This window comes from Paramormyrops kingsleyae, chromosome 22, assembly GCF_048594095.1.
Source record: "Paramormyrops kingsleyae isolate MSU_618 chromosome 22, PKINGS_0.4, whole genome shotgun sequence".
NCBI lineage: Eukaryota > Metazoa > Chordata > Actinopteri > Osteoglossiformes > Mormyridae > Paramormyrops > Paramormyrops kingsleyae.
In genome coordinates this window covers 13888773-13905836 of record NC_132818.1, presented here as the reverse complement: position 1 = coordinate 13905836, position 17064 = coordinate 13888773, and the positions used below count along the sequence as shown (strand labels likewise).

General features: G+C 45.6%; 3 protein-coding genes across 6 annotated transcripts; 2 read left to right on the top strand and 1 right to left on the bottom strand.

The window, feature by feature from the left end:
• Positions 1–2596: 2596 nt before the first annotated feature.
• On the top strand, positions 2597–4878 carry LOC111849311 (ras-related protein Rap-1b-like). Its single transcript, XM_023822076.2, has one exon. The coding sequence runs from the start codon at positions 2889–2891 to the stop codon at positions 3522–3524; it is 636 nt and encodes a 211-aa protein (XP_023677844.1). The 5' UTR covers positions 2597–2888; the 3' UTR covers positions 3525–4878.
• Positions 4879–6105: 1227 nt separating this feature from the next.
• Positions 6106–12752, top strand: LOC111849137 (serine/threonine-protein kinase PLK1-like). Of its 4 annotated transcripts, none has more exons than XM_023821753.2 (12): positions 6106–6277; positions 6569–6861; positions 7265–7433; positions 7521–7665; positions 7935–8028; positions 9148–9367; positions 9467–9527; positions 9988–10088; positions 10162–10239; positions 11299–11453; positions 11661–11843; positions 12235–12752. In XM_023821753.2, exons 2-12 carry the CDS (start codon positions 6601–6603, stop codon positions 12415–12417), a joined length of 1650 nt encoding a protein of 549 aa, XP_023677521.1. In that variant the 5' UTR covers positions 6106–6277; positions 6569–6600; the 3' UTR covers positions 12418–12752. The 4 variants fall into 4 exon arrangements, with proteins under 4 accessions (XP_023677521.1, XP_023677518.1, XP_023677520.1 ...); XM_023821750.2 differs by having other exon boundaries at positions 6552–6861; XM_023821752.2 differs by having other exon boundaries at positions 6106–6447.
• An 83-nt stretch (positions 12753–12835) lies between these two features.
• On the bottom strand, positions 12836–17040 carry rpusd1 (RNA pseudouridine synthase domain containing 1). The gene is made up of 6 exons (XM_023822017.2): positions 16905–17040; positions 15916–16127; positions 14750–14873; positions 14559–14661; positions 14373–14474; positions 12836–14066 (listed from the first exon to the last, which is right to left on the bottom strand). Exons 2-6 carry the CDS (start codon positions 16095–16097, stop codon positions 13669–13671), a joined length of 909 nt encoding a protein of 302 aa, XP_023677785.1. The 5' UTR covers positions 16098–16127; positions 16905–17040; the 3' UTR covers positions 12836–13668.
• Between the last annotated feature and the right edge of the window lie 24 nt (positions 17041–17064).

Sequence of the window (17064 nt, the reverse complement as noted above, 5' to 3'; positions counted from 1 at the left end):
AGCAAAATAATAATAGTAAAGTGTAAAGTAACAGAGCGGGTCGCCGAGTGCTGAGGCGCATAGTGCGTGAGTCACCAATGCTTTGTTGACTCAGTAACTGCAGAGTTCCAAACTTCCTCTGGATTTAACCCCAACACAAAAACTGTGGGCCGGGAGCTTCATGAAATTGGCTTCCATAGCTGAGCATCTGCATGCAAGTCTCACATCAGCAAGGGTTTGGTGGATGAAAGATATTGGTATAGGGTTGTTTTTCAGGGGTTGGGCTCGGCCACTTAGTTTCAGTGAAGATATTTCTTAATGCTTCAGCATACCAATACATTTTGGACAATTCTATGCTTCCAGGCTCTGTGGGAACAGTTTGGGGAAGGACCTTTTCTGTTCCAGCATGACTGTGCTCCAGTGCCCAACGCAAGGTCTGTAAACACATGGTTGGGTGAATTTGGAGTGGAAGAACTTGACTGGCCCACACACAGCCCTGACCTCAACCCCATGAAACACCTTTGGGATGAACTAGAATGGAGATTGCGAGCAGATTGTGAGCCAGGCCTTCATGTCCGAGATCAGTGCCTGACCTCACAAATGCTCCTCTGGATGAATGGACAAAAATTCCCACAGACACACTCCTTCCCAGAAGAGTGGCAGCTGTTATAGCTGCAAAGGGGGGACCGACTCCTTATTGATGCCTATGGATTTAGAATGGAATGTCATAAAAGTTCCTGTAGGTGTAATGGCCAGCTGCCCTAGTACTTTTGTCCATATGGTGGACCTTTTACTTACTGAAGGATCTGCACTGTTACCAGGGAAAAGCTTTGACTATGTACAAGAAGTGTCCCACGTAGAAGACTGAGCATCAAACGGAGAGTCAGAAGCTGGATATCAAATCCCTAGCAGACCTTGGAATGGATATGGCTGCATCTCCGTTTGATCTTCGATGTGTCTTCCACCCTTTGGTTTGTCAAACCTGCCAGTGTGGTCCTTAGAATGGCCCACAGTCCCTAACAGTCTCTCGTATCCCTTCCCATCATGCATCACACAGACATTGGGGCAACACTGAGAATGACACAATCTGCCCTGCTGCTTTAACACTGATGTGTCCCCCTTTCCGTAAGATCATGAACATACAATGAAAATGTCACTCTTATTGTCATTTTTTACACTGTCTGCTTACTTAATCTCTTTGTCCATCTTTGTATTACACCTTGCCTCTCTTGCTCCACCAGGCAGCCACAATTAAAGTCTTTATTCACTGATACACGAGATTAAATATCATCCACTAGTGTCCTCACGTTCAAAGAGTTCTTATCAGCAGAATAAGAAGGGCAGCCCTAGGGAGGAAGCTGACATAGTGAACACGTTCGCTAACCATGACAGTCACAATAGACTCCTAACCAGCCTGGGCTTCTGCCTCTAAAGGGATGTCTTCATTATCGAAGAGATAAAGGTACACGTGTATCCGTAATGGATACCTTAAGCCCGAGGCTGTGACTGGACCAGTGAAACGAGCAGACCAGGGCTTTAAAAAAGGTTTACTTCTTTAATACTAACAAATGTCCAATTCTGACTTTCGTGACCCTCTCCTATTTTAACTTTTGAGGCCGCAGTTATTTACATACGTATACAGGCTAATTGCAGCGTGAAAACGAAATGCTGTAATCAACAGTTTAGTGTGCGTAATCATTCATTCAGTGTGAAATGAAAAAGCCATTCGCTACAGCTCACGTCAGGAATACAGCAAACTGGTGCAGATTAGGACGATTGCCAAGTCTCACTAGACAGACAAGCAACCTCACCCATGAAAAGAAGCCGAAAATAAGCCCACTGTGCAAAGTAAAATGGAGAAATCAAGCCCAAAATACATGAGAGTTTGTCCTGTGTTTGCCATATGATCTGCGTTCCTTGTAAATATAATATGCACTACAACAGTAACTGAAATACAGGAAGCGTGGTTCTAAAGTTTTACTTTATCATTTTCTTTTGTTGGTGTGACAGTAAATAACTCCTTATGGCGAGCCATAAGCCAAATACAGTATGGTCCTTTGTAGCACTTTTTAAACAGATGATTGAATACTGAACTCATAAATATAACGACGCTAAGAAAATATTTGTGAGTGAGAGATGCAAAATTATGTGATATATCTGAATAAAAAGAACTCTTATATACTTAACCTTTAACCATTCATTCAATATCAAATTCTGGCCCAAAATTACATTTAAATGAAGTAATGTAAAATGATGTAGATTCTTTAAGTTAACTGAGCTGGTCAAAATGGCTGAAACTATGCAACATGAAATTAATTACGAATATTAAATGAATAATGAATTAACGTGTGAATCAGAAGAAAAAAGCGGCAATACATCAACTTTTAAAAACCTTAAAAACACAGTCGGGACACCGTTTTGTGTTTATTCACCCCGTTTCATGAATAAATAGCGTTGCACTGGAGAATCAAAATACAATATACGGTATGGACAGTATGATAGTACGAAAAGTAAGTAAGATTACGACTAAGATTCAGGGAAAAGCCTGAAATCGCTTATAATTAGCGGACTGGTCAGCATACCAGGACGCCTTTCAGACCCGTCAAAGAAACAGATACTAGTATTTAGTCGATAGGCGGCGCCTTGCTGGAAGTGCATCACGCCTCCTCCTGCATCATTGGCAAGTGCAGCTGAGGCGGAGATTCTGCACAGTACATAAGGTAAAACTTTGCGGGGGTTAGACGCTTCCTGAATTTAGGAATCTCTTCTAAATAAAGTTTTTAGGAGTCACAGGAAAGGAACAGCCTTGTTTTCTCTTACACTTTTGTGGAGCGTCAGCATCATCTATACTGCCCTTATCGGACTGCGTAAATTCAGACGGGTGTCCATTCCCTAAGTAGCGCGGAGCGATGTCTCCGGCCGAGAAGAACAAGACCACCGTCCGCCTGGTGTTCTTCGGCGCGGCGGGGGTGGGCAAGACCGCCTTGATCCGGAGGTTTCTGCAGGACAATTTCGAGCCCAAGCACAAGCGCACTGTGGAGGAGCTGCACAGCATTGAGCACGACCTGGACGGGACCAAGATGCGCATCGAGATCATGGACACCAGCGGTAGTTACTCCTTCCCGGCGATGAGGCAGCTCTGCATCCGCCAGAGCGATGCTTTCGCCCTGGTCTACTCTATCAACGACCCCGAGTCCTTCGAGGAGGTGCACAGGCTGCGGGAGGAGATCCTGGAGCTGAAGGGGAGCAAGCTCGCGCCCATTACCGTGGTTGGTAACAAAGCCGACCTGGGAAACCAGCGCCGGGTTCCCGCGAAGGAGAGCATGACCATCGTAGAGCTGGACTGGAGCGCCAGCTTCGTGGAGGCGTCCGCCAAGAGCGGCTTGAACGTCGCGGGAGTTTTCGAGGAGCTGTTGAGGCAGGTGAACTTCCCTAGCAGCCTGAGCGCGGCGCTGCGAGGGCGCAGGGGTACTGTGCCCAAGGACGGCGTTCTGGTGCGCAAAAAGCCGCTCATAAAGAAGGCGGACAGCTGCACCGTCTCCTAGCCGAGAACTGCAGCTCTGCCTCGCAAGGTGTCCGGTTGAAATCATGACTGGAGCACGACGTGAATACAGGGAGAAACGGCGTGGAAGGTGCCCAGCCTGCTTCATCTTAGCTCCGACTTTTTTCCAAAAGGCGCATGGAATGGATTGGGCGCTGCACCAACTCAGCACAGAGCTAACTCTAATGTAAATATGAAGTGCTTGTTAATATATCGATTGTACAGTTTTTAACCATGTTGAGTTTTGCCGAGGCTGTGAGGAGTAATTAAAATGAACTTATTTAGGTGCGTGATAAATTGAAACTTCGGAGTTAAATTGCTCAGATAACTGCATATGTTAAATGTGGTTGATATGCATCTTGGAATTTACAGCCGCACGGTTTAATAGCATCAGCGTTTACTTTCAAATTATCATGCAAGTAATACGATCAGGCCATGCATAAGATTGCCTTTGGTAAGAAGAGAGTTCAGTTAAATGTAACGTATTTTTATACAGCGGCTCGCATAACAACGTCGCCCCAAGGTGCTTTACATGAGTGTGTTGTGTTACATTATACAGCAGTGGTGGGCAATCTTATCTGCAAAGGCCCAGTGTGTATACCGGTTTTCGCTGTAACTCCCTAATTATATAAATTAGACTAATTTGAGGACTGATTGGCTGAGAGTCCTCACACATGGGTTTGAACAGCTGACCTAAAGGGTATCCCAAAAACGTATACGCACACACTGGCCCTTTGCTTATGATTGCCCACCCCTGCATTACGTCATTAAGACCGTACAATAACAGGGAAAAGGAAAACAAACATATAGTTAATCTTAGCATTTCAGTAGTTGTTAGTTGCAAAGTTGTCTTGAAATCAGTTTTAGTCGCTCCCAATTGACTGCACGTTGCACGGCCTGAGCATCGATGCATGTCGCCAGACCTGGGAGCTATTCCGCCCTCTAGTGGTTTTCATGGTTTGTTACAGTCGAAAATGCCTGGAACTGAACAAAGCTGGTGATGGAATATCAGCTAATTGTTCTCTTACATTTAATATAATATCGAGACAGGTGGGGGTAGGTTTCTCCTGGTTCAGGAGCCAGAATCCAATCTGATGTATTTTTACAATTTACACTCGTTTTTGTCTTTTTTTGTCTTTAATCATATTCACTGTATACTTATATATTTTAATAGTGTAAGTATTTTGCATTCATGAACAGTCTTCTAACAACTGTGATGTTAAACATATGTCTTTCAGCGCAGTACAGACAGCAGCCTGCCAGGGGGGTGTAAAACATTTAGTCTAAAATCTAATTGCCCGCTTCTGAAACCTTACACTTGACTGAGAATAATGCTGCTTTTTTTTATCAACACACTGGATGATTCAATAATAAAAGAATAAACAGAAAAGGTGCTGAGTGTGGTCAATGCATCGATAAAACATCTTCAATTTTAGGGGGACACACCCCCTCCCCCGATAAATCAAGGATCAAGGATTTTTCATTGTGCAGGTGGGTTACACAAGATGTTTAGTGGCTGCCTCTGCAACAACATAACACACACACACACACACACTATTTTCACAGAATTATGGGGACGCCTGGCCATTACAAGTACAGGAACTTACATATGACATCACATTCTAAATCCACAGGCATCAATATGGAGTTGGTTCCCCCTTTGCAGCTATAACAGCTGCCACTCTTCTGGGAAGGCTTTCAACAAGATTTTAGTGTGTCTGTGGGAATTTTTGCCCATTTATTCAGAAGAGCATTTGTGAGGTCAGGCACTGATATTGGGCATGAAGGCCTGACTTGCAATCTGCTCACAATATCTATTCTAGTTCATCCCAAAGGTGTTTGATGGGGTTGAGGTCAGGGCTGTGTGTGGGCCAGTCAAGTTCTTCCACACCAAACTCACTCAACCACATCTTTATGGACCTTGCTTTGTGCACTGAGGCACAGTCATACTGGAACAGAAAAGGTCCTTCCCCGAACTGTTCCCACAAAGCTGAAACCGTAGAATTCTCCAAAATGTCTTGGTATGCATACACACAATCAAGCACGCAAAGATAAGATAGATAAGTTTTCTTTATTGTCATTATACCTTTTAATGCATTCACATGTAACAAATATCAGTTAACAGGAGGGGGGAAAGCTACAAATTAAAGTACTAAAAAGAAAATATCATTACATATGTGCAAGTATATTTGTGTGGTTTTGTATCTATAAATAGAATGTATAATTGTTGTAATCTGAATAGCAGCTGAAATACCGTACTCCAGGATATTGCACAATGATGCCTGGATTACTGTTAATGTAATAGGATATATATGTATAAAAAGTGCAAATAGAAACATAGATATAAATATGATCATAGATGTAAATATGTAAGCACAGATCAAATACATACACGCAATCAAATTAATAAACATAAATACACTAGTACAGTGCGTTCAGATTAATTTTCATTAAGCTCAGACCCCCCTTCTCATAAATCGCTAGTGACGCAGCTGGTTTACACGTAGTCCAAATGACAGCTGTTTGGGTGGGAACAGACCCTTTAAATCCAAGGCATTTAACTTTAAGGCTCCCATGGTGCTTTGGGGAGCAGGCCTGCGATTCAAATCGGGAGGACCAATCAGGCGGCGTCTCACCGAACGGAGCAGGATTTGAAATCCTGCGGCTTGCTCGCGGAGGGGGAGATACCATGGAGACGGGCAGCATGAAGGACAGATGATTATGGCGATTTGTTTATATACATTTTTTGCACATAATGTAATTCATTTTGATAAAGTTTAAACTATCGTTGTGCCACTTTACAGTCATGCATGTATAAAAAAAAATATTGAAATAATCTGATTTTATAAACTAGAGATTAATTAGTACTATTGGAATTAGCTAGCTGGCTAGCCGGTCGTTTACTAAAGCTGGATAAAACTCAAAAGGCCTGTAGGCTGTGTCGAAATAGTTTTTAAATATATATATCAGGGAAAACGTGAACTTTGAAAATGAGTGCAGGGGTAAAGGCGCCGGCGCACGTCGACCCCAGGTCTGCTCCTCTGAAAGAGGTCCCCGAGGTGCTGGTGGACCCGCGGAAGATGAAGCGTTACCGGCGGGGAAGGTTCCTGGGCAAGGGTGGCTTCGCCAAGTGCTATGAGATCACGGACATGGACACGGGCGAGGTTTTCGCCGGGAAGGTGGTCCCCAAAGCTTTACTGCTGAAGCCCAGCCAGAAGGAGAAGATGTCCATGGAAATCGCCATCCACAAGAGCCTCGACGACCCGCACGTTGTTGGCTTTCACGGTTTCTTCGAGGATGAGGATTTCGTCTTCGTGGTTTTGGAGATGTGCCGGCGAAGGGTGAGTGGGAGCTGATGAAATGTAAATGTATGTATGTATATTTACAGAAAGGCGAATTCAGAGTGAGTGTGTTAGGTTTGAAATGTAGCTCTGAAACTTGGCAGTTTTCCAGCCGAAGTCTTGGTGTTTTACACATCGCTAATCCTGGACCGTATGTTCACTTTGGAGGGACATGAAAGCTGTTAGTTTGGCCATCCAGCTGACGACTCCTGTACAGTTTTGACATTCCTTAGACCATTTCTGTTCTGACGTTACTTCTCAACATCAGTTTACTCGCCTGCTCCTTACAGGGATTCTTACTGGCGCACGCGGATGACGTGTAGAACTCGATTTGTTTAGCTCAGATTCCTTGAGGTGCACAATACTGCTCTGATTAACAACACGGCCTTTGATTCTCTTTCAGTCTCTCCTGGAGCTGCACAAGAGAAGAAAGTCGGTTACAGAGCCAGAAGCTCGATACTACATGCGGCAGACAATCCAGGGCTGCCAGTATCTTCACAACAACAGGGTCATTCATCGTGACCTCAAGCTGGGCAACTTGTTTCTCAATGATGACATGGAGGTCAAGATAGGTGCAGTCCCTGTTTTGGCACCTTTATCCAGCCTGTTTGCATTCGGTCCAGATAAATGTGACTGAGCTGAGTTTTCCTTTACTGCAGGTGATTTTGGGCTAGCTACGAAGATCGAGTATGATGGTGAGAGGAAGAAGACTCTGTGTGGAACACCCAACTACATCGCCCCGGAGGTTTTGTGCAAGAAGGGCCACAGCTTCGAGGTGGACATATGGTCACTAGGCTGCATCCTGTAAGGGCGGGCGGGTTGATAACGGATCTCACTTCCAGTGACTTGATTTTTAGTTATGTAGTCTGCTTTATATATGACAGACAGGGAGTAAAAGTCCAGACCAAGATTTTGTTTCAACCAACCAGTTGAGCATAAAGAGTCACAGAGTACTCAACTGATTGGTTGAAACAAAATCCCGGTGTAGACTTTTACCCTCTGGAACTTAATTACTCAATTCTGATGAAAGAAGTCTCTCCCTGGAACCATCATCATTTATGGTTGCCTCATAGGTACACACTGCTGGTGGGAAAGCCTCCCTTTGAGACGTCCTGTTTGAAGGAGACGTATATCCGTATCAAGAAGAACGACTACACTATTCCCAGGGTGAGAACATAAGATATTTACAAATGAGAGGGGGGGCATTTGGCCCATCAAGCTCGTTTGGGGAGAACTTAACTCTGCTCTGAACTGCTGCTGTATATCACCCTTATATGTTGAGTTTTGCCATACTCTGTGAAGATTAGTCCCAGGTCCTCTTTAGGCTGGTTTTAGTGCCTAAACCAGAGGTCAGGAACCTTTTTAAAGCAAAGACCCATTTTATCCTAAATGTCTGACCCAAGATTTTCAAAGAGCTGCAATGGATTGAGAAGAGTGTCTGAGATACGATTTTTTAATGCGGTATGGGTACATATGCATTTAACACAAAAAAACCTGAAGTACTTAAAAAAAAAAATAAAGAAAAAGAATTTCGGGGGGCATCTTAGTTTTAAATCACTCGGACGAGTAAGGTGAGTAATATCACAGTATCGTTCAGGTCTGTAGCGAGTCTTCACCATCACCCCTTCTTTCTGCGTAAAGTTTGTGTTGCTCTGCAGTCGTTTGGCATTCGCTATCCACTTCACTACTTGTAACTCTTTTGACCAAGCAGTGCAAAATGTCTTCATCACTCCAAACTCAGCTGGATATAATATGTAAATCGGAGAAAATAAATAATAACGAAGACCTAGGAAGGCATGACGATATACTACAGAAAGTATATGAAAGAATTGGGAATCCCAATAAACTTTGAAGTGTACATCCAATCTCAGGTACTAAAGAAAACATACCATTTGACTGCAGACATACGCTTGTCGTAGAGAATGACTTTGTGGAAGATGTAAATTATACAGTTAAGACATCATAGAAGCGCGTGACAGACCGCCTCATTAACATATAGATAAAGAAATATCTAAATGAAAAATATTAACCCATGAATAAATGATTTATATTAACAAAAGTATTATCATAATATGTTAAGACGTGAAAATGTGAATGCGTCTATAGTTCTGAGAAGAGCCGCAGCCTCGTGCTCAGAGCCGAAGGTTGCCGATCCCTGGCCTAAACCCTTAAATGTGAACTGGCCCTTTAAAAGCTATTTAAATGTGTAAAAGCGACTGGGGCTCAGGAGATGGCTTTGTTGGTCTGTTCATTAAGCAGCTATGTGACCCCGCTCCATGTCCTCAGCACATCAACCATTTAGCGACGGCTCTCATTCGCCGGATGCTCCACCCCGACCCCTCAAAGCGGCCCGCCATTGGCGACCTGCTTGCGGACGACTTCTTCACGTCGGGCTACACGCCCCTGCACCTGCCCACCAGCTGTCTCACCGTGCCGCCCCGTTTCTCCATCGTCCCCAGCGCTCTGGAACCGAGCTTCCGCCAGCCCCTCACCGCGCTCAACAAAGGTCCTGTCCCGCCCGCTTCCTGACTGCTTCATTTCATTACCGTATGACCTCACGGGATGCTCATTTGCCCCTTTTTTTTCCCTCCCCACGGTCCTCCAGGAACGGAGAGTCCCTTAGAGAAAATGGGGAAGCTGGAGCCCAAGGAGGATCTGCAGCCAAGGTAAAGCTGAGCCCTCCTGAGATGAACTTCCTTTTCCTCCTCCTAACGTAGCCTCTGAATTCCTTACCCCCTCTACAAGGCCTATAACCATATATCCTGCTTCATCTTTAAGGCAGAGGACAATTTCCATAAATGCCTAAATAACTTTGTTGAATGGACATGTTTTTACATTTACATCAATTTTATTTATCAGTTGCTTTTGTCCAAAATGACATTCAAGTGAGGCAAATAGCACATTGCAAACATCAAGGATTCGACTAGGCATAAATGCAGCTAGGCTGAGCTTCCAGTCAATGCCTGGGTACAAGCGTAAGCAGTATTGGAGCAGTATTGCTGCAGAACACCTTCCAAACAAAGCAGGAACCTTGTAAGACAGTTCATTTGTGTTGTGTCCCCGTATATCCTGGTTTTACCTGGTTACCACGTCATGCTGAAGCACCTGCCCGGTGATCCCACACAGGGACATCGCCGAGATGATCGCCGGTTACCTGTCCGACCTGCTCCAGCAGCTCAGCAGCGTTGACATATCCAAGCCGTCGGACCGGGCGCTGATCCGGCAGGGTGAGTGAAGGACCATGGATGGCATCGCTGCTCCGAGCGCCACGCGTCCTAAACGCCACTGCTCTCCCCACAGAGGAGGCGGAGGATCCCGCCTGTGTTCCCATTTTCTGGATTAGCAAGTGGGTCGACTACTCGGATAAGTACGGTCTTGGTAAGTCACGTCCCGCGTGTCCTGGTTCACAAAGTGGCCGAAAGTAGCTTTTATTTAGGAAAACAGCCGACTCCTAAGCTAAGAGTAACACTGTCGCTTTGGCTGACGTCAGTTCTCATGCACGAGCTTGCCTGCAATAACCACGTGGTGAAAATGTGTGTGCAACATCCCATAAACACAAATATAGTGGAAACCACTTATAGTGATCATGGTTATAGTGATCAACCACTTATATGGATCAAAAAGCTTGGGACAGAATCATTCCTGTACAAATACTGTTCAAATAATTCGCTTATTGTAATCAAGCAGTCTGCTTAGTGTTCATTTTTGTTATTTTTAAACATGACATCATATGGAAAAAAATTTAAACTACAATATTTTGTTTTTGTTTTTTGACTTTACTTTGCCTTGTGGTAACCCATCTGCTTCTGGCTAGCTACCTGAGGCTAATGCTGTGTGCATTGAATTCATGATGGGGGGGGGGGGGAGTTTTCTCTCTGTGACAAATAGACTCATCAAAGCTTATGATAAACTGAGCCACCGAGATGCAGCAGGGAAACTACAATAAGCTATATTTTATGTACTGTACTCTATTATTGCGTATTTGAATTATACACAGTTCACTAACTTGAAAAGCATTTGAAACAGCTGTACTGTATTTTGAACTAATTAATACAATTCAGTAAAACACTGTCCGTTTTATTACCTTATATTCATGTAATAAATATTCAAATGTCAATTAGATGGTAATCTGCCTGAGACATAAAAAAAAAGAGAAAAATCAGTTATAATGATCACTATAAGTGGTTTGTGAATCGGTCTTAGTGACTTAGGAGTCCTTTCTACTACTTTTTGGTTCTCCTAGACTTAGGTGCTACTTTCAGCGCTAAGGGGCTTTCTGAATTGCTCTTAGTCAAAAAAAAATAATTAGGAGTCGTACATTTAGGACTGACTGGGCCATAAGTTTTAGGAGTTTCTCGTAAATCGGTACGTTAGGAGCTACTTTTGGCCTTAAGATGCTTCGTGAATACGGGCCCTGTGCTTGCGACCACCCCACAGGATACCAGCTGTGCGACAACAGCGTGGGCGTGCTCTTCAACGACACTACGCGGCTCATCATGTACAGTGACGGGGACAGCCTGCAGTACATAGAAAGGAACAGCTGCGAGTCCTACATGAACGTCCGCTCCTACCCTTCGGCCCTGGCTAAGAAGGTGGGCGTCCACTGTGCCTCACTCCCCAGGGTCACCGAGCAGATAATGTAGTTTCTGCAATATGTGTTTGTTGGTTTGTTTGTTTTTCAACTTGCAGTTCCAGCAGAGATGTTTTTAACAATGTTCCGTATTTATGATCGTTAACGCTGCCCCAGCATCGCTCGCTAACACCTCTGGCTACCTTCTAACCTCCTTGTCCCCGCCCAGATAACCTTGCTGAAATATTTCCGGAACTACATGAGCGAGCATCTGCTGAAGGCGGGCGCCAACATCACACGGCGGGACGGCGACGAGCTGGCCCGTCTGCCCTACTTGTGCCACTGGTTCCGCACCAAGAGCGCCATCGTGCTGCACCTCAGCAACGGCACCGTGCAGGTCAACTTTTTCCAGGTCAGGAGGGGGCAGCCTCTACGCTAACTGGGAACCTCCTATGAAATGCTTATAATCTGCAGATGTGGCTTATGCTAACCGACTGCATGCTTCCAGTGATGTGGTCCAAACCATCATGCTCTCTGCCTGCACACTAACCATGGTGTTCTGATGTTGTTGCACACAGACTACACAATGACGAAATAAGTACGGTATACTGCAATAAAAACGATTTTATAAAACACAGCAAATACAATAAATATACTAATCTTTATTTTATGATGAAGTCTCACAGTGCGATTTAATGTGACAGTAGTGGATGAGATTCAGAACAGTACAGTAAGTATTTCTTAATTACAAGGACATGCCCTCTGCCACCCCCCCCCCCACCCCCCCTCCCCCTCCCCCCCAGGACCACACCAAGCTGATCCTATGCCCCTTGATGGCGGCCGTGACGTACATCGACGAGCGCCGCGAGTTCCGCACCTACAGGATGAGCCTGATCGAGGAGCATGGCTGCTGCCAGGATCTGGCCTGCCGCTTACGCTACGCCCACACCATGGTGGAGAAGCTGCAGGCCTGCAAGTCATCCTGACCCCCCCCCCCCACCATCCACAAAAGCCAAAAGGTCGCTACACTAACCTTACCAGGGTTCTTTTCTATGTACTGTATGTACCACGTATGTGAGTTCACTGTTCTGAAAACACTTAATAACCCTTATGGTTTCTCATGCAACTGTTCAGTTGGTAAATTTGGTTGATCAGGGCTGCAGGGTAATGAATCGAATCACGTAAAGGGAGCTGTGTGTGTTTATAGAAGAGAATTTATATCAAATTTCTTTCCAGAAAGTCTTACCATTTTAAATGTTTGTATGTTTCCTGTTTTTAAATGTTTTATCAAATGCTGGAATAAAGCTTAACTTTTTATCAACCTGTTGTGCGACATAGTGCCAGTGTACCAAAGATTAATTCTGAGTCAGATCATCTGACACCTGAAGACAAGCGCTGAACAAATTGTGACATTGATGCAGAGCTTTATTTTTCAGATTTAAAATACAGTTGGGTACATACAAATACCGCAGTGAGATACTTCACATGTACAAATCAATTTAAAAACATTAAAACACTTCACCTAAAACACTGGCTAAAAGGACAGAGGTGTGATATCGCAGACACTGGGTGGGCAGAACAATGAGGCGTATTCGTGCATGACCTTGATTTGGGGGAGGGGTCACATACGAAAGGGCATGCAAAGGTGTCTCCGGTGTTGGAACTGTCTGATCCAACATGGCGGTTCAGTGGATCTATTTCCACTATGAAGAACAGTCTGTTTTGGTCAGTAACCTAAAGTAGAGCTGCCAGCAAAGTCAACTGCCATCTACAAGCCCTGTGTCATCAGCAGCTCACACAGGGAGGGGGGGGGGGGGCCACACTCTGAGCCTTTACAGCTTGAAAAGAGCCGACCCCCGGCCTGATGGGGCACTGCGAAGTTCAGCTGAAGCCAGGCCGCCCACCTCTCTGAATATAAACACTGCAAATGCTTCTAGGTGAAGCAGGAAATGCTCAGACTAAGACTAGGCAGACCATCTGTCTCTAGCTTAAAAGCCTAAAATATAAAAAAATAAAACAACTTTTGCTGTACAGTGTCCTTTTCAATCATTAGACTCATATCACTGGAATGCAGTAGGAATATGTTTCTTTAGTGGTTAAGCGGAAAGGCTCGTACATGTTGTGCCATCGTCATCTACCTCCAAACCTGCTAGAGATATTGTTACCTGAGACCTGGCCTTGTGTTATCTAAGTGTGTGTGTGTGTGTGTGTGTGTGTCTCTCTCTCTCCCCGCTTCCTCAGTCCAGGGCCCACTCGCATAGCCACTGCTGGCACTGAACGCTCTGCTCCTCCGTCTCCAAAGGCGAGGCCCTGCTGACGTCCTTCCCCGGCGGCTCTCCCATGGTCTTCAAATCGTTCTCCCGGTCGCACTGGTCCCCTCTGCTCTCAAGCAGGCTCTCCAGGGCGCCCTCCAGTGACTGGACCAAGTGCTGCGGTACCCATTTGGTGTCGAGCGTGGGCAGGAAGGGGTCAGGAGCCGTGACATGGATAGGCTCGCCCTCCAGCGGGACGTCCAGCAGGTAAGCATGCAGCATCATGCGGTAGGGGGCGCTGTCCGTCCGTAGGCTATAGGTGAAGTCCCCCACGATAGGATGCCCAATAGCGCTGCAGTGAACTCGCAGCTGATGAGTCCGACCTGTAATGAAAGGCTGCTCAGGCGTCCTATATTTCAACTCGTTAAACTAGATCTGCTCCTCTTCCATGCTAAAAAGAAATGTATTTTATGGTCTAGGCAGACCAAGAGAACTTCCTCTCAAAAGTCAGATGATTTGTCTATAGAATCCAACCCATTCTGCAAAATACTGTTTCTGCTATATGAATTCAGTAGTGACCAGCAGGTGGCGGCAGTACCCTTAAGAGCCGTTCACTAACTGCTGTACCTTTGACGTAAACACCTTCCACTCCACTCTTGTGGTTCTGGTGTTTTGGGACTTTCTCACACCTGTCAGTGGCTGCAGCAGGACTTTGGTCACAGGATCGCCGTCGTAGGATCCGTACTCCAGCACGGTGAGTACCGTCTGGCACGGCTTGGGGTTCTCGCATCCTGGGGAAAGGCAACCAACAGCTAGTTATCCTGGAGCACGGAGATGCCGGCACGGCCCCCAGATGGACGGAGGCGAGGCCTTACCCTCGGTTCCCTCGACGCACATCATGTGAGTCCTGCCCTCGGAGGTGTTCTTCCCGATGGCGAAGTCCAGTGTCGTCCTCTTGCGCTCTAGAATGCCGCGCACCTGGATGCCAAACGGGAGTGTGGCCGTTAGCAGCTGTGCGACAGGCATGTGGCGGCACTGACCAGCAGATAGGGAGTGGCCCACCCACCAGCGCGAGATAGGCCTTGGTGACCAGCCGGTCCTTAAAGCAGCGGTAGGCCTGGCCTGCTGCTGCCCGGTTCAGCGCCACACACAGGGCCCCGCTGGTGGAGAAGTCCAGCTGGTGGCAGAATCTGTCAAGGACACAGGGCCCAAAACCCCCAGTCAGGTCTCCTTCATGTATTCAGTGCAGTGAGACCTACCTCTTTAACAACCACCTGGAGTTACGACCGGCTCTCTGACCAGGCAGCTTTCTTTATTCAGAGTAAGTAAAAATGGTTACCTGTATTTACAGTATGCAAACCTAAGTAATGTACATTAGAGCTGATTTCCACTGTTTATTAAAGTATACATTGTACTACCATATAACATTATTAAAACAATATCTAAAGATGGCTGACACAAATCCACTACCAGTACAGTACACCTGAAATACCAGTAAGGGGCGGATCCTCGCTTATCAACCAATTCGCTTAACCTAGTCGTAGGAATGGAACTCGGTCATTAAAGGAGGAGTGTCTGTATTAGGCTGAGAGCAGTGTGGCTCAGTGGGCTGTGCCTGTGATTGGACGGTCGCCGGTTTGAGCACCGCCTTGGCAGAACAGCCACGTCTCCGTTGGCTCTTGAGCAAGGCCGTTAAGCCCCAGGTCCAGCGGTGCCACAAGTGGCTGCCCTTCGCTGGGACCCGCAAGCTGGCTCTCATGCTGAGCAAGACGCGGTAACGCGAAAACGCACACAGATGTGCGAACACAAAAGAGAATTTCCCCATGGCGATTAATAAAGAATCGCTATTTTACGGAGCGAACCATATGGATGGGTGTGCGGGGGTCACCTCTAACAAGCTGCATGTGGATTTTTTTGCCTGCCCAGGCACAAACCATTCCCTTTGCCACTTTTTCAGTGATGGGTGTCTATACTAGTTGGAAAGGCTGTAAAATTACCGAGCTTTATTGACAATTAGCATAATGAAAAGGGGCTTCAACCTAATATTCACCAAAAAAAACCAAAATAAAGCCAAGATGGCACACCAGTTAAATACAAAACTACTGCTATTAGGGAAAACTTTATGTTATCGCTGTTAGATCATATTTTTTTTAAAGCCCAATCACACCTTCTTAACCGCGTTGATTAGACAATAAATCAGGCAGGTAGGACAGGAGGAGGCTACTACGGGACCTGAAGCCGTAGTATGTTTCAGGGTCCGCCAGTTCCGGGAAGCGATGCCGCAGCTGGCTCTGCACCGTCTGCTTCTCGTACCACATCTTGCTGTCGATGCGGATGTCCCAGTGTTTGTTCACCACAATGAAGTCATTGCTCTGGTACAGCACGCGCAGGTTCTCCAGACTGGCTGCCTCCATGGCAACGTGCCACGAGACGCAGGGACGAAACTGTAAAACCATATAGTACAACAGGTAGTGTTCTGTTATAGCTATAAAGACAGACTGTTGCATGTCCAAGACGAAAACCTGCAAACTTAAACTGGCAAGTTCAGAAACTTCATATTCTAGTGGCAGCGGTGGCTTAATGGTTAGGGAAGCGCACTTGTAATTGAAAGATTGCTGGTTGGAATACCTGACCAGCAAAGTACCACTGAGGTACCCTGAGTAAGGTACCACCACCAAGCACTGCTCCCTGGGCGCTGAATTAGCTGCCCCCTGTTGTGTCACAATTTGAAATATGAGTTAAATGCAGAGTACACATTTCGTAGTCACTTTCCTTTAACTGCTATGCTACCACACCCCTTTCCAAGAAACGCCTTCTGATTTCAGAGTTGCTATATCCTACGATTAATTAAAATGATAATAATTATAGAGACTTTCAGTCTTACAGATTTACACCACGCTATTCCCCTACAAAACAAAATCTGATTGACAGAGAAAGGGTCACACAAAAGGAGGACACTTAAAGGGCGAAAAAACTTCTACGATCATCTGTTACTGACGGATAAATTGATCGCTCGGCGCATTGAAAAATACAGATCAGAAAACTAAGCATTATTAAAGTGTCATTCCTTTGGAGATCCAGAAACAGTAACGCGGCATTACCAGTCGCAGAAAATTAGTTAGCCAGAGAGCTAAAATCACACTCCAATTAGTACAAACTTTACGTTTTGAAACTTAGCTCGGGATGCATTTGCATATTTATTCAGAAAATGTGGCACAAACCTAGGTGCTGCTTCGCAGTTTATGATTCAACCCCGCTGTTTATTTCACAGGAGTCGACGTTGAAGACCACATTTTACCTGTCAGTGTACAAACACTACGTGTGGATCACGTGGTCCCTTACTGCGTAGTGTCTGCGGTGACAACATCATTAACCAATCAG